At 38.1% G+C, this 27974-nt stretch overlaps 4 protein-coding genes across 6 annotated transcripts; 2 read left to right on the plus strand and 2 right to left on the minus strand.

The window, feature by feature from the left end:
• Positions 1-1762: 1762 nt before the first annotated feature.
• Positions 1763-4463, plus strand: LOC113732427 (ras-related protein RABA5b-like). Its single transcript, XM_027258175.2, has 2 exons — positions 1763-2275; positions 3752-4463. The coding sequence occupies exons 1-2, from the start codon at positions 1948-1950 to the stop codon at positions 4069-4071; spliced, it is 648 nt and encodes a 215-aa protein (XP_027113976.1). The 5' UTR covers positions 1763-1947; the 3' UTR covers positions 4072-4463.
• Positions 4464-5142: 679 nt separating this feature from the next.
• LOC113732444 (uncharacterized) lies at positions 5143-13949 on the minus strand. Of its 3 annotated transcripts, none has more exons than XM_027258203.2 (14): positions 13556-13949; positions 12723-12832; positions 11543-11605; positions 11238-11430; positions 10999-11103; positions 10783-10907; positions 10131-10713; positions 8867-8932; positions 8617-8693; positions 7666-7947; positions 6732-7071; positions 6485-6637; positions 5765-6301; positions 5143-5592 (listed from the first exon to the last, which is right to left on the minus strand). In XM_027258203.2, the coding sequence occupies exons 1-14, from the start codon at positions 13820-13822 to the stop codon at positions 5404-5406; spliced, it is 3090 nt and encodes a 1029-aa protein (XP_027114004.1). In that variant the 5' UTR covers positions 13823-13949; the 3' UTR covers positions 5143-5403. The 3 variants fall into 3 exon arrangements, with proteins under 3 accessions (XP_027114004.1, XP_027114014.1, XP_071937079.1); XM_027258213.2 differs by having other exon boundaries at positions 11238-11398; positions 13556-13915; XM_072080978.1 differs by lacking the exon at positions 11543-11605 and having other exon boundaries at positions 11238-11398; positions 13556-13697.
• A 2790-nt stretch (positions 13950-16739) lies between these two features.
• LOC113732456 (cytochrome b561 and DOMON domain-containing protein At3g25290) lies at positions 16740-19520 on the plus strand. The gene is made up of 3 exons (XM_027258221.2): positions 16740-17526; positions 18181-18435; positions 18837-19520. Exons 1-3 carry the CDS (start codon positions 16891-16893, stop codon positions 19146-19148), a joined length of 1203 nt encoding a protein of 400 aa, XP_027114022.1. The 5' UTR covers positions 16740-16890; the 3' UTR covers positions 19149-19520.
• Positions 19521-25759: 6239 nt separating this feature from the next.
• LOC113743214 (cytochrome b561 and DOMON domain-containing protein At3g25290-like) lies at positions 25760-26512 on the minus strand. The gene has a single exon (XM_027271175.1). It carries the CDS (start codon positions 26510-26512, stop codon positions 25760-25762), a length of 753 nt encoding a protein of 250 aa, XP_027126976.1.
• Between the last annotated feature and the right edge of the window lie 1462 nt (positions 26513-27974).

A 27974-nucleotide genomic window follows, 5' to 3' on the forward strand; every position in this document is an offset into this window, starting at 1 on the left:
CAGCAAGCATCATTGTGATACAAGGCCTCGGTCAAGGAATCATTGCTCCGCCCCCATGTCCCTCCCGCACGTCATCGAAAGAAGAGCAGAAAAAGCCGAGGGCCCGTGCTGCTGCAGGTGATCAAGAAGGCAAGCAACCAGAGCATAGCAGCACTGCCAGCGATGTGTTTTCTGATTATATTACTGGTGTGAAGAACAAAACGAGAACCCCATCAAATGTTAGTGAGGAGACCGTGAATGCAAGTCAATTTGCAAGGTTGGCGACAAGGCGAGACAGCTTCAATGACAAGGTTGTTAACTATATCAGCAAACGTTCAAATGCGGCAAACGTCCCTTTTCCAATTGCAAATTTGGATATGGTATTATTTGAAATATTATTTGAAATAATTACTGTAGCATTTTTTATGATGTGATGTATGTGAGATAAAAAGGTGATTGGAAATATAAAAAGATAGGTTGGGAAATGTGTTTGTGATGCAAGCAAAATATTATTTGAAATAATTGAGATATCCAAACACTCCCAGTATTTACTGAGAGTTGGGTTAAGGGTCAATATAGAGTTGGAAGAGTTTTTCCTTGTGTTGTGACTAAGTAGTATGTCAAATAACTTAATCTATACATACATTTTTAAGTTTGCAAAAGCAAACACTTGATTCTTTGTAGCATATTTGAAATATCAGGTTTGGTAAAAGAGTACAACATGAATGGAACTATGTGAAAAAGTCAAATATTCTAATTTTTTAAGGTTAAGAATGAAGTAAAATTATAATCAAATGAAAAATATTTGTAATTACCACAAATTCTAAAGGCAAAGAGTGAAGTAAAATTATAATTAAATGGGAAATATTTGTAATTACCATAAGGTCGGTAGGAAAGTATCTTGAACATTTACATCAAACATTAGAAAATGGGTTCAGAAAATATTTTCGATAGGTTAACTAAACACAGAAAAATTATGAAAATGAAATCATTTTCCTAGAAAATGACTTGCACTGAAAACATTTTCCAAGGGAAAATATTTTACATCCAACCAAACAGACCCTTCGTGCAAGTCGCTAAAGCTGACTTGTACTGAGGGAATATTCATCCATTCTTTCTTTGTATGCAACTGCGGATAATTTGGACAAATGTTTAGCTTCAGTTTACTGTTTTCATCTTCACTGCCCATCTGTATCAGATTCTATCAATTTCCGGTGATCAATCATTGATCATAAAATATTGAGTTGAACGTAATATCTTCTTGTCAGGATAAAGATTAGAAGCTGGCTGCCTGCTCCCACTCCATCTCCACTCTCCACCCGGACCAGTAGGTGTTGGATCTTACAGTATTGTCTCACAGTATAAAATTGCAAACGAACATTCTAATCTGTCGCCTGCATCCTACCCTCAGGATAACCCCATCATTTAGCTGTTTCTCGCGTCTTAAAACATGCATGTTTTAGGAGAGCAAGAACCCCAGACCCCATCTTTATTCATTTATTCACCGTCTGTATGAGAGGCAACAGCAATCTAATTCCGTTCAGCCAACTCTCGTGACTGACTTTATTAAGGGTAGGGTGTTATTAGCCTTTTTATATCTTTTAAGATGAATTTGTAGGCGATAATCGAGAAGAATTTTAGATTTACATATTGAGATTTTAGACTGCAACCAAAGAGGAATAAAAAACTTTTTCCTTTTTTCACAAAAAAGAAATGTCTTTATCCGTCAATTACGCAGTTTATCCCTGCTAACTTCACTCCACTGCAAAAAAAAAAAAACCTCACTGTAAAGTTAAAGAACTTAAAAACTCCCAACCTTTATTTCCTCCCATTCCCATTCTCCCAGCTTGTCAACCCTCGCTTCTTCTCTCTCTCACAAGCCGGACGTCTCCTCCTTTTGCTCTCCTCAAACAAGAAGAAAAAAAACCCTCCACCGCCCCCGAGTTCCCGACCAACGAAAGCAAGAAGATGGCCGAAGAAGAAGGAGAGGAGTATCTCTTCAAGATTGTAGTGATTGGGGACTCAGCAGTGGGCAAATCCAACTTGCTCTCCCGCTTTGCAAGAGATGAATTTGACCATAATTCCAAGGCCACCATTGGGGTGGAGTTTCAGACCCAGGTGGTTGAAGTTGATGGCAAGGAAATTAAGGCCCAAGTTTGGGACACTGCTGGCCAAGAACGTTTCAGGGCTGTCACTTCTGCTTACTATAGAGGCGCTGTTGGGGCCCTCATTGTCTATGATATCAGCAGGAAAACAACTTTCGAGAGTACCAAACGATGGCTGGATGAGCTCAATAGTAAGCGTTTTGATTTTTTTATGGGATTTGTGAGATTGTAGCTATTTTTTTCCCGGTGATTCTGGAAATGGCTAAAGGTTCAATCTTTGTTGAGTCTCCGTTTACATCTGAGCATTGTAGTGTTTTTGTTAACTCATATTCTGCATTTAGGAGTTGGGAAGTGGCTAAAGGTTTTATCTTTTTGTGGGGGTCTGGATCCAATCTGAGGCTACTAGTCTTAATATTCTTCTTTTCAACCTTTTACGCTATTTTTATCTTTTATCGGTTGCTTTTCATTTTTGGATAGTTGGTTAATCAATTCAAGATATAGTATTAGTTTTCTGAGATAAAATTGTAGAATTAAATCTGTTATCGTCTTCTGAATTAGAGATTTATGTTCAACTTTTTTGCTGCTAATTCTGATATTGGAGTAGATTTAGCAAAATTGCTAAGTGATTCTAGTCAACCCAAAATGCTATGCTACTTATATTAATTTTGGATGATAAGCAAAGCTGTGAACAGTGCCAGGTCCCCTGAATTTGATGCTTCTTGCAAGTAGAAGAAGTTTATCATGTTTCTGTGCCGTTGAAAACAGATGGTAAACATATCTGCTTGCCTCGTCTTTTGTTCTGTGTTTAAGAATAAATCACTAATGCAAGAACCAAGGACCTTCGCTCCAAGAAGATAACTAGTCCTATAACTTGACCTCCCATAAATAAATACATTTCAGAGGTACATTTGGAGATGGTATTTTCTTAGCAAAGTGTTGCAATAAGCATGACAAACATGCTGCAGCAGGATTTTGATGATAAACAATTGAGTTGATATATTAAGGCATGCTGATCGTGTCTCAGGTTAACCATGAGAAAGCTTTTTGTGTACTATCTTCAATCACCTCATGGACCCTGAAAGAGGAAAACCAAATGATGAAGAATGAAACCCCTGAAAAAGTTGCACAAATTGCATTTAGAGCATCAAAGTTAAAATTCAGCATTTTTTTTAGTCTGTGAGACTCAGATGGCTATTTTTCTTTCTTTTCATTTTTATTTTGTATTTTTTAGGTATATGGTTATTTTTCTGCTTCATTTAAAGTTCTTGTTTTGCTTGTAGATTGTTTGGATGCCTTTAATTTTTTGTCAACAATCAGCTGCTATTATCCCCTTTAATTGTAAGACGAAATTACTTTCCCATCTAAAATTGATCATGCATCCTTCCATAGGTTGAGAGTCATTAATCCATTCTTGATGCCAAAAAAAATGTCTGTTGATAATATACATGTGGTTGAGCAGCTCTTCTGCTTCTTTTTTAATTCTGACGTGTAGGCTTCTGAATGAAGATTCAGTATGAATATACTCTTCCCCCCCCCCCCAACCCACCCAACCCCTAAACACACAACCAAAAAAAAAGAGAGATGAAGAAGAAGAAGAAGAGAGATTCATATGAAGACTGGTCTCTAATGGTTAATGAGTTTTGACTTCTGATTGGACGATCTTGCAGCTCATTGTGATACCACTGTAGCGAGAATGCTGGTTGGGAACAAGTGTGACTTGGAGGACATTAGAGATGTCAGCGTGGAGGAGGGAAAGAGTCTTGCAGAAGAGGAGGGATTATTCTTCATTGAGACATCTGCACTAAACTCGACTAATGTAAACGCTGCTTTCGAGATAGTCATCCGAGAGATATACAACAATGTTAGCAGGAAAACTCTCAACTCAGATTCCTACAAAGCTGAATTATCCGTCAATCGAGTCAGCCTGGCAAATGGGATTGACTTATCCAAGCAAAACAAGAGTTTTTCCTCTTGCTGCTCCAGATGAGTTTCCATATCTATTGGAGGTTTCATTTCCTTTTCTTACTTTTTATGTCCATGCGAGTCCACTGCAGAGGTGCTTTTGAAGCCTCTGTTTAGAGTGTTTTTGTTGGGCGTCCTCATGAGAAACCTCTGGGGATTTAGTGTGACAAAAGATTCTACTTCTGGAATGGTGTTGTGATATTGGCTTCAGTGTCATGGAGTTGAGTAGTCCTGGATGCACGATGGGCAAAATTTGTAGGATACAAATGAACGACATTAGCATGTTGCAATTTATTTATTTTTTGCGGCATGTAAATCTATGTGTCATATACGCACTGAGAAATCTGCTGTACTCTACTTCTAAATTCCTCTGAAACAGTACGGAGAAAAAGGGGTGATTTTGATTATTTTTGAAAAGCTTTTGACGGCATTATTTCTCTCTGAACTGAGAACATCTCTTGAGTGTGGAAGTAATTCGTATCGTTTTTGTTTTGAAGCGTTGCGAGCGACTCCAACACAAAGAGGTCACCTTTTTTGTTACATGGATAGTATCCTCTCTTAGGTTGGGGTTGTTTGTGTGAAAGCATTAAAATCTCAATCTCAAAGAGGAATGTTTCTTGGCGCATTAGCAATTTTGGGGTCTGCATTAAATTTTATGTGTGCCGATGAACACTAGTATGGTAATGGAAAAATGCTACTGGTTCTGAAAGGTGTCGCGTGATGTAAATAAATGCATTTCTGCTGAATCAGACTCTGTCATAAAATCATTTTATCTGCACTAAACTTGTGGCCATCCCCGTATGCTTGTTTCACATGATCTTGTATCCCGTGAAGCCCTCTCTTTCGCCTAGATTTGATCGCTCATCAAGTCAATAACTAACTACTCTCTTTCGCCTTCTCCGACCGAGCTCCCCTCCTAGCAAGTGACGGCAACAGTCGAAATACGAAGGCAACAAACTGAATTTCGAACAAGGGCTGAAACTTGATAATTTCCAACTGCGAACGCCCGTGAGCCAGAAACACTGAGCAAACACAAGATGTGAACTCGACGAGCAAGAGAGATCAAGAAAAGTGCAGGCACCAGCAAAGGCCAATATAAACAAGGATCCAGCCTTAATGGCAGTGATATTCTACTCTGTATAGAGCAGTGAGAAACCTCAGAAGGGCGGAGAATCAATATTTTAGATTACAATATCAGAAATTGATAAATGAAATTACCATATTGTAATGTGCCAATAAGTTCACGAAAATAACTTTACACCTCCACAAACAATAACAAGAGAATACAATCTATAAATCTAACTCTATACACCTACAAAATCTGCACAGGCCCCAAGAAACTTTAGTTGAGAAGATTTCATGGCTTCCGCAATGCAGATGCTGCACCCAACACAACAGCCAACACAACGCCCAGACCAGCGCCAAGTGAAGCACCGACAGCTGCAGAAGTGAGAGAGTTTGCCTTAGCACGAGCATCTTGGTTTGACTGTGCTACCAACGCACGTGCACGTGCCAATTCCACAAAAAGCCTGTCTCGTGCCAGTTCCTTGCAAATTGCAAGAAGGGGAAAGACATTTAGAATGTTTTATATTTCACTGATAATACAAAGAAACAATTATAAACACCTGGAGCGGACAAATGCAGATCCACACCTCCATTTATGCTTCTATAAACAAAAGAGATAGAAAGAAGGGAGTGATGATCTAAAGATTGGCTACCTCAAAAGCAGCTTCCTCATGGTTCCGGAGCACATGGTGAATGAGCTGACAAAAAGCAGCTACACCCTCCACAGGGAGAACGGCAGCTTTCTTCTGGAAAGGTCTCCATGAAAGATTAATAGGAGCAAAAGAAAGCTTTCGAGACAGCGCCGCTTTGTCAGAATCTGTGGCACCAGATTCCCAAGAGTGAGAAGCACCTGCAGCACTGGGCATGATATATGGACATGTATTAATAATTGAAGATGATACAGGAGATGCCTGGTACGCTTTCACAACAGCACCTATAGCCGCCTTTTGCTGGTGTGCACTCACAGAAAATTTGTTTGTTATGGCTAGGAGCCAAGGTATTCCAAGAGATTTAGCCTCATCCAAAAGAAGTGAAACGGCAGGTTGTTGCTGCGATGAGTCTGGATGGCTATATCTTGGTATCCTGTGAGACAGGTTATGCACAAGAACAATGAGATCTGTTTTCTTACTCAGATCGCGAATTCCCTTCCAAAGCTCGTTCCTGAACCCAGATGCCTCCTCATTTAAATTCTGCAACATAGATCAGAGAGTAAAACCTAAAATTCTAGAGTACAAAATGAAATTTTACTGCAAGCTAGCAATGCGACGAGAGATATAGGGGAAAAAAAAAAAGAACAAGCACAAGCACAAACATAGGCACATAATACTCCAGACTGAAGTAAACACAGAAAATCATCTCTTTGTACAGAAAACCTGCAAATTTACTGCTGCTGAATCTGAGTACCACAATCCACCAGCAATACCTTCTTGAACATCAACCTCTATATGTAAATTTTCAGGACTACTATTGTTAGTAGTTCTGCCTTGCTCCAAAATTGCATTTAGGAGCGAAGTTTTACCAGCACCCTACAGAACATACAAAAATATCACCTCAACAAACATTCAGGTGTTTGACAAAATCAGATATATTAGAATCTCAACTATAATAATGAAGCAATACCTCAAGGCCAATTAGACGTACTCTACGGGTTCTAACATGAACCTCTTTGGACACAGTAGAAAAATCAGTTGTGCAGAATATCATAAAATCATTTAAACCATCAGGGCGAATGAATTTCCCCTCATCAAGTGCAGAAACATTCTGATTCAACTTGAGATCATCAAAAGTAGAATCAAGGGAAGGAAAAATGGGCACTAATGACCCCTCCACCATCTGATGCTTTGGTGGATGTCTCAATGGAGGACCAACTAATACTCTCATCTTCTGTATCTCTGGCTGTAATCCATGACTCTGAGCATAGGCTGGTGGTGAAGGAAAAGATTCAACTCTGGTTGAGCACCTAAATTAAAGTACTAAAGTTTAAGAGATTTCCTATCAATGAATATAGAGATGGCAGAAAACAACAAGATCAGATGATATGCATTTATATTAATAACATATTGAATAGGTCTCATTCATGAAAATAGCAGGAAGATAATGATCTTAAAAGAGCTAAAATGATATCTTCACTACAATATACACAAAACCTATCAGATCAAAATGACAGCAAAACCCCAAACAGACATAAGGCTTCAACATATTTACATCCCAATATCCCAAGTTTCATCTTTCATGACTGTAACTCATTCATCACCTTGTCTGTAGACTATTGTGCTCAAAGTCCTACCATCATACACACACAGCAGATAATCTCTTTACACAGAAAAACAGCAAGAAAGGCAGGAAATGGCTAGATAAGCAGAGAAATAAATTGACCTGCAGCATTACCACTACTGCAATTAGTGATAGGAGGAGTAAATAGTACACCAAGTCTTAGGACCAGAGGTATATTAAGGATAGAATCCCATAATGCCTCCAAACAATAGACTCACACAAGAGTCAAAAGGAAAAATGCAAAGATAAAATGGCCTATGAATGGAACAGAGGAAAATACCACTTGCCATCAACTCGAGCTTTAACCAACGTGCATAAATGTAATCCATAACCAGAAATATCTACTTTCAAAGCATCTGCATTCTTGTCACATGGAATACCATTCCATCCCAGGGGAGCTATTGAAGTTGCTGCATGAATAACTGGAGTCTCAACAATATGCCCAAGCTGAACTGTACCAGCAGCAGAAATACCTAACCATTTCTGCAGATGGGAAAATTGTTGGACTTGCTCCATCCCCAAGAAAGATGTCTCATTGTCATTCAGGCAGAGTTCATATATTCTGCAAGTGGAGAAAAAGAAGATCAGGATAACAAAACCCAAAGTAGAAAGTTTTACATGATGAGTAACAGCAAATCTATAACAGAAGAAAGTTTCACATCATGAAAAGTCACTAGAAACTTTGACCAGTGACATGGAAAATCATTATATAAAAAGGTCAGAAACAGTCTCCAACAGAGCTGGACAATTATTTTCTTCAAAATGTGCAGGTAATAGTGAACATGAACTCTCAAAAAATGATGAAATTGCTAAGAGGAAACCATACATGACTAATACACAAAGTATTCCCATACAATTTAAGTTCAAAACTAGATTACAGGATGTTGTAAACATGTAATACATCAACTTCATAACTCAACTTTAGTACAGCTCCAATTAAATAATATTTGGCAAATTGGTATTCAAACACATTAGCAAGTCTCCCAAAATAGAGGTCCAAAACAAAATCTAGACAAGCAGAAAAAATATTGACCTTCATGTATCACATTCCAGAGCTGAAGACTTTTCAAGCATAATATACTATATAGAGGGCATTGTAATTAAACTTTAACAAGGCAACAAGATTGATGAAATATTTAAATCCAAACATACAAGTAGCAGCAAGAGATCGGTAAGCTTTCACCACTTAAAGGACCAAACACATACAAAACGAATACAATATAGCTATTACCTCAGAAATCTGGCTCTGTATGACCTCATTGAATGTGATTGAAATCTTTCCCTCACTTCGGCAATCACAGATCTGACCTGAAAATGTCTTGGCCATAAGAAAGCAAAAAAATAAGAGCTACTAAAACCAGTAAAAGAAAAATCATTCTCAGAAATCGTGAACTGTCTTCCAAAGGCAAATTCCGCAATAAGGATAGGTACCAGAGTTTCAAAAACTAAAGGTTAAATGAATAAGGAAGTGAAGGCCATACTGATGTCAGCTTAGAGTATTCTGCGCTAGATAGTGATTCCACTGATGAATTCCCCAATAGATAGAGCTGTCACAGTTACATTATCAGGTAAGTATGTCAAGCAATGCACTATAAGCATCTGATAAGTGTAAAGATTTAGAGATCCAACATATTCTTTTCATTCAGCACTCAACTTAAGAGCAGGATGGCACTACACAGGCATCATGAGACCGAAACTAGAGTTGAAGTTAAAAAAGTAATATCAATAAAATACGACTCACACTGCACAAACTCGCGTTTGAATTTATTCCTAAAAAGAGTACCTTAGACACAAAATTAAATTCAAGCATTCATCAAGATTCAACAAAGATTGTGCAATTAACATCCGACATAAAGTCTACATACAAGGTCAACGGGTCACATGAAAAAACTGGCAGAAGTTTATTATGATTTCCACCAGTTCATCCTATCAATTTTGTAAATCATAGTCATGAATCTCACTGTTGAGAAAGTCTTAAACATTGTTGTGACTCACTCTTCTTTTAAAAATGTCAAGAACAAATAATTCTTTCAGATCAACGAATATCTAAAACTTAAAACTGAGTTTCGACTTAACATTAGGTGTAAAAAGAAAATGAAGACAAAGGGCTGAAGCATTAGAAAGCTTGGAGTGACACAATGCTATGTGAGTATTATAAAGCTTTCTCTGTACTGAAAAGAAAATAAAGGAAAAAAAACATGCAGTGAGAGGAACTCCTAAATATGAAAGTTTTTAAATTCTTTCATGACCTTCTTAAATTGAATTAAGTATTGAAGCAACTTAAAATAGAATGCCTTCCATTTCAACTTCCTCTTCCCCTCTTTTCACCCCCTCTTCCTACTGCAATCGGCTGACCACCATGATGGAAGGATACACTCATACACCACACTCTCCTTGTATATTATTAGCAATTCACTTCTAATTGTATCATCTAAAAGTTTGACTAATATATAACTGATCTGGGCTTCTTCTTGTTGGTTTGCTGCAGCAACAGCTCAGTAAAAGAGGAAGGAATTGGTACTAGTACTAGGAACTAGGTCAGTTAATGAGGTGCCACAATCTTCCAACCAACCAGACCTTAAAATATTAAATATTAGGCTCACTATTTTCTTACTCTCGATTTTCATTCTTGACCAAAAAAGAGAAAATCTCTCCTCCACTTTCCACTGTCCATTTTCTAGCTAACCTGCTCGACTGTCACAAGGAAAGTCTAATAGCAATTAGCAAAACAGTTTAGGTACATACCTGACCAAAAGGAACATATGAAGGTAAGGCTGGAATTTTCTGCCAAGGTCTCTTGTTCCCATCAGGTTTACTACTTTTGCCCAATGATTTTCCAGTTTTGACTTCACCAATAGCCTCATCATCGGGCTCAGATAATGGCCGAAGAGAGATGACATCAGAATCCTCTTGTATTTCAAGAGATTGAGGGGGAACAACTACATCGCCAATTGTAGACGAAATACTGGAATTAACAGTTACAGATTTGTCAGCAGAATCATCTTTCTTTGCTCCATAAGGAAACAAGTGTCTTCTAACACTATCTACTGGGACAAGTCTTGAAAGCCGCCAAAAAGAATTCTGCACAGGCCCCAAACCCAGAACCAACTTTTCGCTTTCACTGTCTTTTGTTTTTTCTGATTTTTGCTTTTCAAACCTTTCCCCAGGTTTTGACATCAGTAATGAAGTTCCAACATCTGAAGGCGTTTGGACAGGTTGTGCGCTATTGTAATGATGAAAATATGCAGGAGATAGAATACGCGGCACAAGATCCTCTGGAATACAGTACGTTTTGAAATAGTGCTTCCATCCTTTCCTATGTACATAGCTGAAAGGAACATGTGACAGCTGTTAGCGACTATTTGTGCTAATAAGTGTAAAACAATAATTAACTTACTCTCTTAAAGCCGCATTTCCTACAGGAGGCTGGGAGAATGTAATACACTTCACTTGAATTTTCTCATGTTCTTTTAATGAAACAGCAAAGACCCGCAAAATGGCAAGTGTGGCTAAAGCAGCTACCTATTTGAAATAACATCTCAACCAATAGTATTCAGGGGAAATTAATAAACAATAGTAGCCACTGTATGAACAATGGATTGGCAAGACTTACCGCCCCACCAAGTGAATGTCCACAGAGAACAAGTTTTCTTTTCTTTTTCTGAGCAAGCCTATACAACTCCAGTGCAGGTATCCCTTTAGCACGAGCCATAAATCCCTACCGACAATTTTCAGAGAAAAAGGGAAACTCTTGAATTAATGATACAAGAACTAGCAACGCTGCAAAACCTGATAGAACAGTGTACAACTTGTCATTGAAAAGAATATGGGGTATCAACTCTTCGTTTGTACCCGGTGAGCAGCAGGTTTAAGGCTAGGTGTTGTCTGCTTAGGCATGGGCTCCACAAGTTTTGAAAAATTCTCCCCATTGCTCTTCTGACTGCTAAACTCAGCTGACTCAGAGGATCCTATCCCATTAGTGTCTTCCACATTATCCTCATGAAATATGGCACCTTGAAATATATTTGCATCAGCGATGACATCCCTTTGTAACAGGAAAGGGGGAAAAGAAATATAATATAATAAAGACAGTATTTTTGAAATATAAAAATTTATAAATAAACAAACTTGAACAAGATCTAGCATGTAATTCTTACTTATACTGCTTAGTTCCAACAAATGAAGCAAATAATGTATCTCCAGCTTCTGCCAATAGATACCTACGAAAAGAAAATTGCCGCAACCAAGTTATAGAAATTGACTACAGATTCAGAAGTGCACAATAAAATCATGAACAAAGGAGGAGAGTGGTAGAAAATCACTTCCAAGGAGGCCCATAATGCACAAACAAATTTATCAGATAGCAAAATAGGCAGAGAAGTAAATTCAGTTTACACCAACACATTGAAAGTCAAACATCCAAGAGACCAATTGGATTTGACTTAAATGACTAGTATCATGGGTAAACCAAAGCCAGCAAGATACTTTTCTCATCAACAGAAATGACCTGGTGTCTCATTTTCATTTACTAGCCAACCTGTCAACTATTTCAATCTTCCAAATAACTGGAAAAAGAAAGGCCATACCCGAAAAAGTTATAAGCACTTTATATTCCATAAAGTGATCCTCAATAAAGTTTCCCTAACAGAACCTTCAAACAAAGTATCAACTACTTCTACAGATTCATAGACAAAAACAATTTCATATTCACTGTTTCAAAACACAACAATTGTTGCCTAAGTTAGCTGAACTGAACCAGATGACAACGTCATACAGTGAAATCACATTTGACAATATCCAAAATCTAAAGCTTTACCTTTAATATTAATCAAAAACTCGGAACAGACTGCAAACAACTTACAGATATTAAAAAAAATTCCATACGTCTTAACAAGGCACCTTTAGAGTTGAAGTCATACCCCCACAATCAAATAAAACTTAAAGAAAAGCTAAAGGTCTTCAATCAGCACTGAATTATACGCAAAACTACAGTAACTAATGTGTTTCTTTCTGTCACTTTATCTTTAGCCACGGCAAATTACATTATCAACTTCATTGATATAGCAAATTTTGAGTATACAAATATAGAACAATGCAAGGAAACAACTGCTCAGGATGAAATTTTCAACTATGCATGTATGCAATTCAGTAAAAAATGAGTGTGTCTGTGTGTGTGTGTGAGAGAGAGAGAGAGAGAGAGAGATTCAGTGGCAAAAACTGATAGTACATTGAGGCTTCTCAATCCCTTTCAAAGAACAAATTTGCACTCTCCCTAAGTCATCCAAATTCAGACAAGGAGAATCCAATTCCTATTTTTGTTACAAATTACCAAATTACCTGTGAGGAACATGGTCTGCTGAGGGTTGGACACGCTCCAAAGAAATAACTTGTCCTCCAAAGTCGGCCTTGAATATATTTACCGCCCGGACCAACTCACTAGCAGGTCTCTGTTCACAAAGAAAAATTGAGAAGAGTGTATAAGTTACAAGATGGCTACAAACATAGAGGTTGGGACAAACAAAATCTACACAAAACACCAGGCTCAAATAAGTGCATAGCTCATTTGTTACTTTTAAACCCAATATTCTTTTTCACCAAAATCATTTAAAACCCTGCCACCTTAACTAGAAAAGCTAAAAGCTTTTGACATTTAATTTTAACAAAGCAAAAAAAAAAAAAAATGCAACCATGCACATCAACTTTGTTAGTGTTGCTTCAATCAAAAGTTATTTCCCAAAAAGGTTAGTATTAAGGAGCAGAAAGAAGCATTGCATGCAAATGCCATTATCTCCACCCATAGTCTTCTAGTTCTAGCTCCACTTGCTTGAAAAGACGCCGTATTTTTCCAGAAATATGAAAGATTAATCACATTGTCCGTCCATAGTTAGTTTGAGCATCCGAAGAATGTAGTTGGACCACTTAATGTTTCAGGTCTGAACCCTTTCCCTTTTTTTCCCCCTAAGGTACTACTTTCCTCATTCGAAGTTCACTCAGTCACAACTTACCAAACAAGAACTTCAAAGCTAACATTCCCCTAGTGTTTAACATTCAATTATTCCCCGCGTGTTAGATGACCAAGGCCAAATTTACCTAATAAAAATACAGAAGAGTCCTTCCAATTTTCAGCCAGTAATGTATTCATTTTCAAAAGCGTAAGAGAGGGAACAAACCTTGTAGACACACTCGGACAGCACCATGCAGCACAAAATCTCCTGCAAATCGGAGACGGATTCCGCTTTAACGGCGTAACAGAGATCCTGAAGCTGCTTTTTTCTTCGCTCGACTTCTTCCTGAAGACGCCTCCGCTGTTCCCTCCCGTGCGTCCACGGCCACTTCACCACCAGCGGCCACTGCCACTGCGGGGGCCACGTCACTTTTAAGATCTTCGTCCTCTGGTCCCTGATCCACGACTCCACTTTCTGGTGCAGGGACTCCATCGTCCATTAATCAATTGTTAAGCTTTAACCCTAATTTGATCGATCAGTAGAATAGGAAAGATATGGGGATGGAGAACTTCCGTGTCGGGCGGTTAGTTGGATTCTTGGCTTAAGGAACGATTAGAATGTTTAATATGAACTTGCCGAGCTGGCATTTTTTATGAATTATGCGGAAGGTATATGCCTGGGGCCCGCAAATATAACGCCAAAGCCAGGCAATACAGAACCATAGAGTAGCAGTTATGTGTAAAAGCTAAAATGACGTCATTTTTTGTATTTTTCATAATAAAAACAAGATTAAAATAACAGCCACTCTTGTTAATATCTTTTTTTTTTTTCTGTCAACACAAATTAGTTCATTTAGTAAAAACAGATCGCTCCTTCATAAAGGTTTGTTTGGATTGTAAGTTATTTGAGATATTTTTACTGTAACACTTTTTATGATGTGATGTATGTGAGATAAAAAGGTAATTGAAAAGGTAAAAATGTGTATTGGAAATTGTAATGATGACGTAAGCAAATATATTTGGGAAAATAAAGGACAATCCAAACAAAGGTGATCCATAACAAATTGTATAAACAAGTTATGGTCCTAAAATAATCACCCGCCTTTGGGCTGGTGGCCACCATCTAGCTTGGTCCCATCAAAATGTCACATTTAAGTAGTTTGCTTCAAAAAATTCAGGCGAGTGTGTTGTGCACTCGTTTTGTCTGGTGGTGATTCAGTCCCTTCCGGATTATCTCTGGGCCACCTTAGGTCCGCCCCCTCCTCCTTAGTGTAGAATAAATTAAGTTATACAATTGTTGTCGTCTCCGAAAAAAAAAATTATAGTTCTAAAATATTGTGTTATTTGATCTGTATTGATGATTAATATTGAACTTACCTAAACTTTTATTGTCAAACAAAAATAATCATATTTTTTATATTTCATTGAACGATAATAAGATTCACTCCTTCAAATTTAACAAAAATACTGACCTAAAATAAGATTTACTCCTCGAAATTTGACGTATCATAACCGTACTAGGAAGAAATCACGCGTTCCAATGTCTTGTGGAGAAAGATAACAGAAAGGATGAGTAAAAATGAGATGCCAAATTGATTTCCATCCGTTCATAGAAGTTGCCTAAGCTCGAACTTGTCGGGACAGTTGAGAATGAGGACCCTGCTTATTTATTATAAAAAAAAATCAGCCTGACTGGAATTTCCTCCATCCAAACCCCTCCCTGAAGCGATGTTTGGAGCCTGGGGAAAAAAAAAATAAGTGCAGCTCTTAATGGGCTCAACTTTAAGTTGTGGCAGGCCCATGCATTGCAAATTTAGAGTCGTTAGTCAAGATTGACCTGACAGATGCACATCGTGTCTCTTTTGGTATTGGGCTTTTGTTGGTATGAAAAAAATCTGATCATTGTGGTTAACACTTTTTGTTTCCGGATCCGGAATAAAACAAGGGGAGAGAGCATCCACCTTGGTTTGGGCTTGTTCTTGTTTGTTTCGATGATTTTGTTAATTCTCTATGATTTTTTTTTTTTTTGTAACTGATTTTACAAAATCTAAATTAAACAAGAACAAGGTCAAATTTTTTCCTCAAAATAAGGTAAGGTGCTCTTTTATGTTTTTTTTTTTTTTTTTACTAGCCCATGCTCATTCAAATTTCTTGTTTCCTTTTTTTGGCGTGACATGCTTTTTCATATATATTATGCTAAGTTTTATGAATTTTTTTTTTATAATTTCTCTATTTCTAGACACGGAACACCAAAAAACTGTTAGTATATTTGGATAAAAGATCATTTGAAATATTATTTAGAATAATTGCAATAACATTTTTTATGATACAATGTATGCGAGATAAAAAATTAATTAAAAATAAAAAATAATTTAAAAATATATTTATAATACAAGTAAAATATTTTTTAAAAACGACTCCCGTTAAAGCAATTCTAGAAAGAGAAGCCAAGGGAAGGGCACCATGCCAGAACGAGAAAGGCATTAGCGGTTGACCAATAGGTCAAATGGTACTGCCACCTAATTTTGTGTTACTCCTACTCCTAGGGCTTCGGGCAGCCTCGAATTGCTTGGCCTGATCTTCATTTGCTGAATTTGATTTTTGTTTTTGGTTGTCAAATCTGTATTTTCTTTCTTTTCTGTTCCTTTTTTTATTAAAAAAAAAAAGAAAAAAAAAATTCACAAGCTGGAAGCACACACACACGATGGTCGTCAGATAAAAGACCGAAGTATTGTCCCCTCCATCACATTCACAAACAACCAACATTAGGATTCGCGAATCCTAATGTCCAGGAACGTCTAAATCTGCGCTTCGTGATGAATGGACGATTTTCCACGAGAACAAGAACAATTGCAGCCAGCTTTCTTATCACTATATTCACGGGAAGAAAATAGGCTTTGCTATTCTTATCACTAATTACTTTCTAGATGAAATTAATGAACCGGATCATTTCCTTTTCTGTCGGACAAGCCTAAGTTGCTGCTGCCTGCATCTTAATGACACCAAACCATTTCATGCCCAGATAGACACAAGGAAAAGCGACTGCTCACGTCACGTGCCCCTAAAGAGCAACAATTTAAAAAAAATAAATAAATTTTTACCATTGATTTTTTTTTTTTTACCATTGGTTTTTTACCATTGATGAAATACACAATTTTAATATGAATGACTCAACGAGGACTCGAAGGGCACGGGCACAGAGTTCCGAAGAAGCGACGCGGAGTGGAGCGCGTGACTGATGTTCACCACCCGTGGCCAGGAATGATAGTAACATCCACGTGACCCCCCACGTTGAAGCCCCCGACCCAAGTCACCTCTTCTTCTACTATTTCCTTTCTTCTGTCTCCTCTTACGTGCCACTAAACTATTCGCCCACGCCCAACCGCAAAATCCGCACTCCACACTTTAAAGCATCCCCACCCCAAAACCTTCCTTCCCATTGCATTTCTTCATCGGTTCTTCTCCATACTTGCTTTAGTTATTGCACCCATCAGTTTTCCCATCTCACCGTCGGAATTTATAGACCTCAACCAAAAAAAAAAAAAAAGGTGTTTTCTCTCTATGGCGTCTTCTTTCGCAAAGCCTCTGCTAATTCTGTCAGCTTTACTGCTTTCCCTCCTAATCTCACCTTCCCAATCAGCAACCTGTTCCTCACAGACACTCTCCAACAACAAATTATACGCCCACTGCAACGATTTGCCTTCTCTGGATTCTTACCTCCATTATTCCTATGATCCCGTGCAGTCCACTTTATCCGTGGCCTTCATCGCTCCTCCCGCTAAACCCAACGGTTGGATTGCATGGGCTATTAATCCCACCGGCTCCGGCATGCTTGGGGCCCAATCCTTAATCGCCTTCAGAAACTCCGCCGGTCAAATGACCGTTAAGACCTATAACATAACCTCCTACGCCCCCCCAATTAAGGAGTCTAAGGTCTGGTTTTCCGTGAAGGACGCCACAGCGGAGTACTCCGGCAATGTTATCCGGCTGTTTGCCACGCTGGTCTTGCCGGAGAAGGCAAACACGTCTTTGAATCATGTGTGGCAGGTGGGCGCGTCGGTAACCAACGGCGTTCCGGATAAGCATGATTTCTCGCCGGCAAATTTGAATGCCAAGGGAAGCTTGGATTTGCTGAGCGGGCAGAGTAGTAGCGGTGGCTCTTCTTCCTCTTCAGATTCGAGGGTCAAAAGGAAAAATGTAAGCTTTTTCCGTTGTTTCAATACAATACAATTGTAAAAGGATGTTTTGATCCATAGTCAATTGAATTTTTCTGGATTTTTCATTTGTAACGTAATTCTCAGTTGCGTTGGCTTAAAGCTAAAGGGTTTGCGGGACTGATGCAGGGGAGCTAAAAGCGACGAAATGTAGAAATTTTTTAGTCGTAAGAAGATAGCATCTGTGGTTTTAAAAGAAAATAACAACATTGACAAAATATGAAAATATTGGGGAAAGAAGTCTGCTTTCTTGTGGGATCTAAGATGGTTTATTGTTGCCATTATTGGGAGGAATCTTTTCAGGAATAGATAAAATTCTAGAACTGGGATTGATGCTGGTTAGCTGAATTTGTCCGCTTATTATTGAAATCAGCTGCCAAATTTTCCGTTGTAGTTCGTCTAGCATTTTGCAATCGTTCTTATTGTTGCATTATATACTATACCAAAAAGGTTGAGGTTTTTGGAACTTTTTAACATGAATAATGATGGTACATGTTCTTGTTGTTGCATTTTATGCTATAATAAAAAGGTTGAGATTTTTGGAACTTTTTAACATGAATAATGATGATACAAGAGCATTAGTTCATGCCTTTATGATATACTATATATAAACTAAAGTTGGTAGAATTTGTTGCAGATTCATGGGATCCTGAATGTTGTCAGTTGGGGACTGTTGTTTCCTATCGGTATCATCATAGCAAGGTACTTGAGAACATTTCCTTCTGCAGACCCCCTGTGGTTTTATCTGCATGCTTCTTGCCAGTTATCAGCCTATGTGATTGGGGTTGCCGGTTGGGGCACCGGTTTGAAGCTTGGAAGTGAATCTAAGGGTTTTCAGTACACTGGTCATCGGAATATTGGGATCGCACTCTTCGCGCTTGCCACAGTGCAGGTAATATAATGCATGATGGATTGTGTTAGTTTTGTGCATTGACTTAATTTTCTGTCTGTAGTTCGATCGAATTACAAAACCTCCAATTTCAGTCCTCTTTGGTATATCTCTGCCAATTTATTCAGAATTGGAAATAGTGATAAGCTAAATCGCCTCATCATCTCCTTGTGCCCTTCATCTCCTTTTCACTGCTGGATAGAACGTTGAGTGTAGGGATTTGGCAAGATTTTGGAGGGATCTGTAGTTATTGCCGCCACGCTCATTGCTTATTGGCCATGCTTTGTTTTTCTTGACCGTCCAAAAAGGATATTATTATTATTATGCGGAGAGCCCCTCGGACTGACATCTGATATTTTTCTTCGTTCCATGTGGTGCTCCTCCTCCGGTTTTCGTTACGCTAGATATTCGCATTATTCCTGAGGCCTCAAAAGGGCCACAAGTACCGCTTCTACTGGAATATTTATCACCACGGACTTGGCTATGCAATCCTCGTGCTCAGCATCGTGAACGTCTTTAAAGGCATGGATATTCTCAGTCCCGCGAAGAAGTGGAAACATGCATACATCACCGTCCTGATTGCGTTGGCGGCGATCGCTGTGTTGTTGGAAGCAATCACTTGGGTGGTGGTCATGCGGAGGAAATCAAACAAGTCCACAAAACCATACGACGGTTTCAGCGACGGGCAGGGGAGGCAGCTACCTCTATCCTCCTAAATATCTGGCCACAACATTTTCAGAAGTGGTTCTGATAATCATCATCGCTAGTCCTCCTCGTGAGATGAGGCAAAATTTTCATCTGATCGGTGTCCCTTTTTCACCTGATGTACATTTGCTTGAACGGTACAAGTACTAGCATAGTATATATATATATAGTAAGTATTAGTACAACATGAATGATTGCAGGTGAACGCGGAGTCCCCTCCCCTAGTTGTAATATTATTGAGTCCCCTAGTCTGTCACCTACCCTTGTGAGAGTTCCTGGGGTGCATGATAATGCCATTTTCGCGTCCGCAGCGAATTGGATCCGCTGCATGCAACATATTCCATGAAAACAGACATACGCCATCTTAGCGGCTGCAACGCTTATACCATGTTTCATATGATTGGGTTGCTATACATTAAACAAGTTGATGATTGTTCTTGGCTGGCGGCAGGCATGTAAAGCGTGACTGATTCGTTTTCACACCAATCCACTGGTGAGTAAACCTTCAAGTGGTCGGAAAGCTATGCGTGCCCTGATCTGCACTGCACACTTCTCTAGCACTAAAGCAATCCATGATCGTTTGTCCACTTTTACTTTGGATAATCCTCAACTTTACCCACCCCCAGCCCCAGGAAAGTCCTTTTCACTTTGGAAGCCTTTGAGACATTGACCGACCCCCGCCCCCGCCCCCCATCCCCCACCGTCTTTTTTCGCGTTTGTGCTTTCACCGCCCTTGTTCTATATATGCATATGTATGGTGGGAGTTGTAAGAGCAAGGAGAATCACATCTGCTTCATCCATTTCGAATGAAATTCCGATCCCTATGAAATTCCTTATCCACGTGGAATACACGTTTTCAAAAGCAGAAAGCTTTACGAGAAAGAAAAAGAAATTTTCAGTTTGAAGTGATGTTTTAACTGCTAAGGCTTTTGGTTTTAACCTGAACAAAAAGATAGGGAAAGAAATCAGCGGCCCGGTCTAGCCCCTAAATCACCTTTATTGGATTTTCACCCCGCATCCGTTTCTTTTTCTTTTTTTTTCTAAAAAAAAATTTCCTCCAGATTTTCTTCTCACGGACAGTAGCTTTTTCTTTAAAATTTTTATTTATAAGTAGAAGATTGTGAATTTACAATCTCTCACGCTCTATCATCCAATTCAATCATTCTCCTTTAACTTGAACTAGATCAGGACGGTAGTTTGCAGAAGTTATTAACTTATCAAAAGCCAATAATAAAAAAAAGGGAGTCCTTTAGAAATCAAAGTTCAAACTAGGGGAAAAATAGGAAAAAAAAAAAAAAAAAGCTACTGCAATTTTATATCATACTGAATAATTTCACGATAAACTTGGGTGGGATCAGAAAGAAAATTATATCAGAAAAAAGAAAGAAAATGGAGTAGTTTAGAGACAGATGTCTATTTGCAAGGCCATAGATGTATATAAAACTGGTTTTAATATGTTATTTATATCGATTGAGATTTTAAATCAGCAAAAAATTATATACAAATTAAGGTGTGAAAGTATCCTAAAAAGTCGGAATAAAATAGTTGCACGTAACTCTCACAGTCACAAAACGTCTGTCATCTTCATACTTTTTTTAAGGAAAAAAAAAAAAAGAGGAAAATAGGGCTTAATCAAATTCCTTTTGTGAACTCTGTGCGCGTCTAACCACAAAGGATCCTCTCATTATTGTCACATGTCATGATGATGCCGGAATGACCAAATAAACAATTACTACTACAGGGGATTCCATAAACTAGGCGGAGAGGTAGACTGCCTCAGTCTAAGCAGTAGCAGTATTACTAACGTGTGACTTCATCACGCCATCACTTTTCAAACTAAGACTTCTAATGTTTTTTTTTTTTCCAAACTAAAATTCGGGGTCTTATCAATTAATTACACGAGCCGGGACGACGGACACATCATGCTTTACCAACCCGACGACACCTCTTCGTTTGTTTGTGGCCCAATTCTCATGGTTTACTTGCTACTTACCAGTAGCATATGTTTTTAACTTAGACCTTGTTTGGGTTGCTGTTTTTCGTCGAAAAATTACGTCATTTTCCGTAATCACATTTTTCTATGATCTTTTTTTCTCAAATACATCAAATCGCTACAGTAATTTTTTCATGAAAAATCATGAAAAATGTAATCCAAACACAACATTAATTATTATTCAACTGTGATGGTTGCTTTAATTAAACAAGTGCCTAATCCACTATCTCACCTCATAAGCAGCACGGCCCTTTCTAATTGCTTTCCTGCTTCTATGACTATTAGTACAGGATGCATATTCTACCAGTAAACTTTTAATTGCCAAATTGCCAACTGAACTTGATTTGATTAGCTAAGCTCCTCGTAGACTAGGATTATACCATAATCAAATTTTACTTCATAACTAAAAAGGAAAAGAGTTCTCCTTTCTTTTCGTTTTCTTGTAAAGAGCCATGGTTTCTATGAGCTCTTCTAGTTCATTTTACTCTTTATGCTATTGGTAGGCTCACCTCATGGGATCACCACCTTGGCATTCTACTTTTGGATGTCATTTTAGACGTACATTATATCTAAACAGGAATTATATATGTTATTTCACTCGTAGGTCATCAGTCTCTGTGACTATGGGTTTGAAAGGAACGTATAACACAATCATTTCCTGGTACAGTGAACATAAAATTTTTTACAAACCGACTGCTTGAAGGCGCTGGGATTCCCAGTTTTCAGCTGGCCAGTAACTTGCTGAGGCCGCTCCTTGGCCAGATCAGAGGGTTGGCTTTCAAGTTTCAACTGTTTTTGTACTAGATATGCAATTTCTTGTGTCTATCAGTTTCAGGCAGTCTTTTGGAGTTGGCAGTATTTAGCTTAGCATTCAATCATAGCTTGCGCTGCTAAGCTAATTATGGCTTGTTTTCCTGCCAATAGACGGAGTCGAGATTTTAATGTCGCGAACTAGCATTTGTACTTGTACTGGGCTGTGGAACTAACGCTTGGTCTAACGCAGGCCATTGCCTAGGATTTTCTGGAGAGGATTAATTTTCAAACTCATATTAATATCCTATTTTAGGTTGGATTTTTGTATCAATAGAACTCCGGTGTGCAGGTATTGTGAGGAAAAAGCATATAGTTTCTTACATTTATATATTTAGTTGCAAATATCAATACCCTTATTTAGGGTGCGTCTGATACATTTCAATGTATATCATATTAAGTGATAAATAAATAGTTTATCAATTATTTTTTAAAACAAATTTTGTCTGATGTTCTACTTTTTGTTATCAAATACATATAAACATATTAATATCTGTCTCATTATACTAAATTAAATTATCAAACAGAACCTTAGTGTACTTTGTTATGATTATATCCTAACTTATTCATTAATTGTTTGAATTCTTGGCTTGAATGGTGTAACTTTCTATAATATTGTTATTTCAATTAATGTAAAGGTGTAGTAATTAGTCACAAGGATATTTTAGAAAAGTACTAAACTAAATTTACTCTTTCAACAAAATTAACTAATTTTTCTTAAATTGTGTATAACAAAAAAAAAAAAAAGACTATCCAAATATGACATAAGGAGTAACATAATCATGGTTATTAAACCCGACCCGGAACTCAACCTGAAGAGATGACCTAGTCATCGGGTCACTGATTCAACCATAGATTGTACAATAATTGTATTATATAATATAATATTATGTTTTAAATTATTAAAACAGTAAAATTTTTAAGTTGATGGTTTAATCCGTGGTTCAACTGATTTTTTTTTTTCGATTCACCGATTGAATCATCAGATCATTGACCGATCAATGAATTTGTTGCTTAACTAGTTTAAATAACAACCCAATTCGATCTTATGGTCAGTTCAGTGAATTGACCGATTCGACCATTGGACCGGGTCAGGCTTTATAACTGTGAACATAATGACAATATTCACATAATAAGAATAAACAATACATCTATATATTTCGTGAATAATAAGAAAATAAAATGACAAACTCAAATTGACTTCATGATTTTCTTTCAATCAAAAGAATGAAACAAATAAGAACTTTCTAAATTAACTGAACGAAGATACTTCATTTTTTGGCCCCTGTGCACCACCTAGTGTATCGTTACTAATTTAAATTGCACGGAACACGAACTCGTTCCGTTTGCTCCCAGGCATCTTCAAGGAACGACAAAAAAATGAAGCGTGTTATTTCAAATTTCACATTATATACTAGTTGAATGTAAAGCCTTCATGTGTTATTTTGCACAAGAGACACTACTTTAGGCTGAAACAATTCAAAATAACTTAGCCCGAGTGGTTGAAATGGTGCTGCCGTGATGATGATGATGATTACCACACCGAAATTTGTCACTTCACTTGCTAAGTGGTGGCCGGTGGGTAAAAGATGGGTCTGTCGCTCCATGGTTCCGTCAGGTGTCGTGGAGGAAATTTATGTGATATGCATGCGCTGGTCCAGTCGTCTTAGATTCACTTCTATTTTGTGGCATCCTGCAACATTTTTGCCGTCCGACCGATTGATAGAGAAATGCAGATGTTTTTTTCCGTTCTTATCTCCAAAAATTCGCCCGTGTCAATCCTAATAATTCCTAGGTTACTGGTATCGTTTGATGGAAATATAGTTCGGAGATGGGTCGAGGAACGCAACACCGCACATGGATGACACGCAAAATTCCGCCCTGAGATATTACTCATTTAGGTGCGGGGCTTCTGGGCAGTGAAGATTCACGGTTACGGCCCTCGCTGGTTGAGACTTCAGAGTTTTCATATACTACTACTACAAATCATTTGAAGCTTCGACGTCCAACCGCACAGTTTCTAAGTCAACAACTCACAATCCACTTGGTGGGTTATACATCACAGTCCGAAGAAGTATGACCTCCTCAATTTCAAATACAGAACACTGGAAGTCAATGAATAAGTTTGATATCAACGGTATTAGTAATTAAAAATCTTTTAATGCTCCTGGTTCTGCGGGTCTTTGGCTTGAGGATGGGAAGCATAAGATTGCATCCATCAACGTAATTGCCCCATAATTTAGTTCTTGTACTTGACTATGTTCACTTGAAACGCGGCATTAACAGTGCTTTGTCCCGTGACACGCGTTACATTGCTTTCTCCCCTAAGGATTCAGAAATTCCACGCTCGTTTTCCCTCGCCAAGAATAGATTAAAACCTTCGAAGCGGGCGGAAATTAAATTACGAGTCACGGCCATTGATGCACATGGGCATTTGGGATTTGGATTAGCCCAAAAGGCAAGGGTTGTGTCTCATTAGTATTTAGTGTGTTTTCTACTCCATTAATGGAAGAGCTACTACGCTTCCATTCTCTCTTTTTTTTTTTTTTTGTTAATATAGGATATTTTAATTTACGTCAGACTAATCCCCTACAGTTATACAGAGTCCGTCCAAGAGTTATCACAGTCTATGTTATCAGCTGGAGTCGATCTGGTGATCTCGAAAAACTATCCGAAAGTGGTTATCATGCGCTGGGACACTGCACTCTATTCAACTCAGGCTAACTTAACAATATGCCCCTAATGTCATTTCTTAGTTTAGGTGAAAAGCAGAACCCAGTTAAGCAGAAGTCCCAACTTGTCTAATTTTTTTTTCCATAGACAGAAAAGAACACACACACTCGATTAGATTAAAAACGCCCAGAAAGTCATGCCAAATCGAGTCATCGCCAACTTGTCTAATTGCTATTGCTGGAAGCGTGATTGCAAATTAAGGTGGTACCACTAACAATCAATTGCTGATGCAGAGACCACCCCCCCCCCCTATTAGGAATCCTAAGATTATTATAACAAAAAAGAAAAAGTTGTAAGAGATTAACTAACCGTGCGTTTGTAGCAAATCCTTAGAAACTCAAAAGTGGGAAAGGAAAAAAAAAATTCCCACTCAGATTTTTGAAGTGCTAGGGCCCTAAAGTACGTACCATGGCATCGAAAGGGCAAGGAAAAGCCAAAAGTTGCAAGTATCCACCCTGTGGTATGCCATCATTGTTTCATTAGAGAATCTGCTGCATGACCAATGGGAAACAAAATTCCACTAACAAAAGGGTGCAAATAATTAGAACTCCTTTATGGCTCTTCACAAGCTCTGCAATTGATCGAGTTCTAATTTATTCATTTAATTAAAAAGAATTACAGTAACTTGTCTTATCGTTGAAGTTATATCCATGACTTTTAGCTGCAGGAATTCTTAAACTGTTACAATTATACACAAGGACTGAAAGGCAGATGAGATCAGCAGGAATTTTCTTCTACCACCAAACACGTGAAGATATATTTATTATTGTTGTCAAAAAGCTGTAAATATTATTATTAAATCACACCAGTCATGGATTAAAAAGGAGCTTCTTATTTACTTTTTGGGTCAAGCACCCAAATCTACCATAAAAACGATACAACGTTTCAAAATTGGAGCACTAGGAATAAAAAAAGTTGCAAAATTTAGCCAGAAAACAAGAGAGAAAGAAGTATTCATATACCCTGAATTTAGGAATAAGAATCTCTCTTTTTTTTTTTTTTTTTTGGTCCACCTAATCACTCTAATGATCGATCCGTGCAGGCCATTTGTATTACGGTGTCGAAAAACATCCCGTAATTTTAAAATCAAAAACCCAAAACTAAAATCCCCCAAAGCAACAAAAACCCGTAGAAACTCAAGAACCCCTTATTCCAAGTCCTTCCACAACCTGCATTATCTCTCCCACTTTGACGGGTCCCATTACCGCTGGGCCCACTCGCACCGGGACTCGGGCTAGGAGCCGGACTAATTTCCCCGGCATCCTCAACCAACTGCAACGTGCCCTTAGCATTCAAATTCTCCGGCTTGAACTCGTGCTTTTCGGGCCCAGCCTTCCCCGACGGCCCCACCTGCCAAACTTGGTTCACCGTCGTCAGACTCTCCGGCAATGCCAGCTTGGCAAAAATCCTTATAACCCCGCCAGAGAACTCAGCTTTCTTGTCCAAAACGTCGAACCAAACCTTCGACTCAACAACGGAACTATAGGAGCTAATATTGTAGGTTTTAACGACCATAGAGCCGTTAGCGGCTTTGTATGCTAACAGAGCTTGTGCACCGGCCATCCCTGCTGCCGTTGGGTTGATGGCCCATGCGACCCAGCCGTCGGATTTAGGGGGTGGGGCGATGAAGGCTATTGAGAGAGTTTTGTTGGTGGACTCGTAGGTCCAATGGAGATACGCGTTGAGCGACGGCAAGTCGGTGCAGTTCGTGTAGTGGGTGCTGCCGCCTGTGAAGTTCTGTGACGTACATTTAAGAGAATGAGCCGGCGAGATTAGGAGTGGTATAAGGAGGAGGAGTAAAGAGATGGGAAGACGTTGCTGGAACAGAAACGAGGCCATGGCGACAATGAGGAGAAGGGAAGTCTAATGGTAATAGGGTTCAATACTTCAATGGAAGGGAGGCCTGAGTCAGAGTTATATAGGGCAGGCACGCTTGGGGTATCACTCCATTTATTGTTAGGAATAGGAGTTTGGTAATAGAGGAAATTACCTGGTGAAGATAGGATGGTAGAAAATACTGTGATTTCACTATTTCAGTCAACGCTGTATTGTTGTAAATTTAGGGCTGTAAACGAGCTTTGGTCTTCTGGAGCGAGTCATGATTTAATTTTATTAAATTCAAACTTGACCTCAATATGCTGATAATTTAAAATTTGAGTTTGAGTTCGAAAAAAATAAAAAATAATTATTTTATTTTTAAAAAAAAATAATTTTTTTTCTTAATAAATTTTGAATTCGAGCTTGAGTTCGATTTCGACTCGAGCCAACTCAAGTTACTCAAGCTCGATCAATATTGATCGAGCTTGAATCGAGCGGCTCGATTCATTTTGCAGCCATAGTTGTAATGTTGTTTAAATTAGAGGCGAAAAAAGTAGAAACAAACAAAAATATTGAATTGTTCGGAGGCTCAAGGGAAAAGAAAATAGTAAAAAAAAGAATGTCATGACTCATATGTTAATTGGGTGGTGAAAATAATTTTACTAAACATAAGTCTCCCTTTCCTCCAATTTTTCTCCACTTTTGAAGTCTAGATGGATGGTCGTCAAAATGTGTGGTCTGTATTAATATTATTATCAAAGCACACATTCATATTTATTATATCTTTACATTTAAAAAGTTTCTAAATTATTAATATTATATCTTTACATTAAATGTGTGGTTTGTATTAATATTATTATGAATGCACACATTCATATTTATTATATCTTTACATTTAAAAAGTTTCTAAATTAATAATATTTTTTGTTAAAAAAATTAATACCTGAAATCTCTCTTAATGAATATTCACTGGATATCCATTAACCAATTATATATATATATATATATATCAGCAAGTAAGCTACAAGTCCACAAATACGGAGCTTGGAAAAAAAAAAAGGGGGTCTACAACTACCAGAAATAGCCCCTCCGTCGGTCCGGGTGGGCTGGTCCAGAATTTAAGAGGTCCCACTTGCATTTTCACTTATGGTGGGAAGAGAAGATTTGACTTCAGCCTCAGAATCTGGCTTTCACACTGCATTTCAATGGACCGACGCAGTGCGAATGGAGACACCTCGCGGTTAGGTAGACAAGCATTGACAACATTTCGGGTTTTTAGAGTTTAGTCTATAAATAATAATTGAGAGTGTTAGGATAGTGAAATTATTTCAAATATTATAATGCAGTGTAAGCTTGTCAGAAACCTGGCAATTAGTAAGTCAGCAATTTTCAGAACAGTGGATGAGGGAAAAAAAAAAAAAACAGCAATAATCAAATTGTCAAGTGTCTATTAGTATCACAGGATTTCTCTTTTCTCTTGCTC

This window comes from Coffea arabica, chromosome 1c, assembly GCF_036785885.1.
Source record: "Coffea arabica cultivar ET-39 chromosome 1c, Coffea Arabica ET-39 HiFi, whole genome shotgun sequence".
In the NCBI taxonomy this organism is placed as follows: Eukaryota; Viridiplantae; Streptophyta; class Magnoliopsida; order Gentianales; family Rubiaceae; genus Coffea; species Coffea arabica.

Excerpts from the sequence above, each read along its gene's own strand:
- LOC113732427 (XM_027258175.2), top strand. The coding sequence starts at position 1,948 with ATGGCCGAAGAAGAAGGAGAGGAGTATCTCTTCAAGATTGTAGTGATT. Across the intron at positions 2,276-3,751 it reads ATGGCTGGATGAGCTCAATA|CTCATTGTGATACCACTGTA; the intron begins GTAAGCGTTTTG and ends ACGATCTTGCAG.
- LOC113732444 (XM_027258203.2), bottom strand. The coding sequence starts at position 13,822 with ATGGAGTCCCTGCACCAGAAAGTGGAGTCGTGGATCAGGGACCAGAGG. Across the intron at positions 6,302-6,484 it reads CAGCAGCAGTAAATTTGCAG|AATTTAAATGAGGAGGCATC; the intron begins GTTTTCTGTACA and ends TCTATGTTGCAG. Across the intron at positions 5,593-5,764 it reads ATGAGGAAGCTGCTTTTGAG|GAACTGGCACGAGACAGGCT; the intron begins GTAGCCAATCTT and ends GCAATTTGCAAG.
- LOC113732456 (XM_027258221.2), top strand. The coding sequence starts at position 16,891 with ATGGCGTCTTCTTTCGCAAAGCCTCTGCTAATTCTGTCAGCTTTACTG. Across the intron at positions 17,527-18,180 it reads CGAGGGTCAAAAGGAAAAAT|ATTCATGGGATCCTGAATGT; the intron begins GTAAGCTTTTTC and ends AATTTGTTGCAG. Across the intron at positions 18,436-18,836 it reads TCGCGCTTGCCACAGTGCAG|ATATTCGCATTATTCCTGAG; the intron begins GTAATATAATGC and ends TCGTTACGCTAG.
- LOC113743214 (XM_027271175.1), bottom strand. The coding sequence starts at position 26,512 with ATGGCCTCGTTTCTGTTCCAGCAACGTCTTCCCATCTCTTTACTCCTC.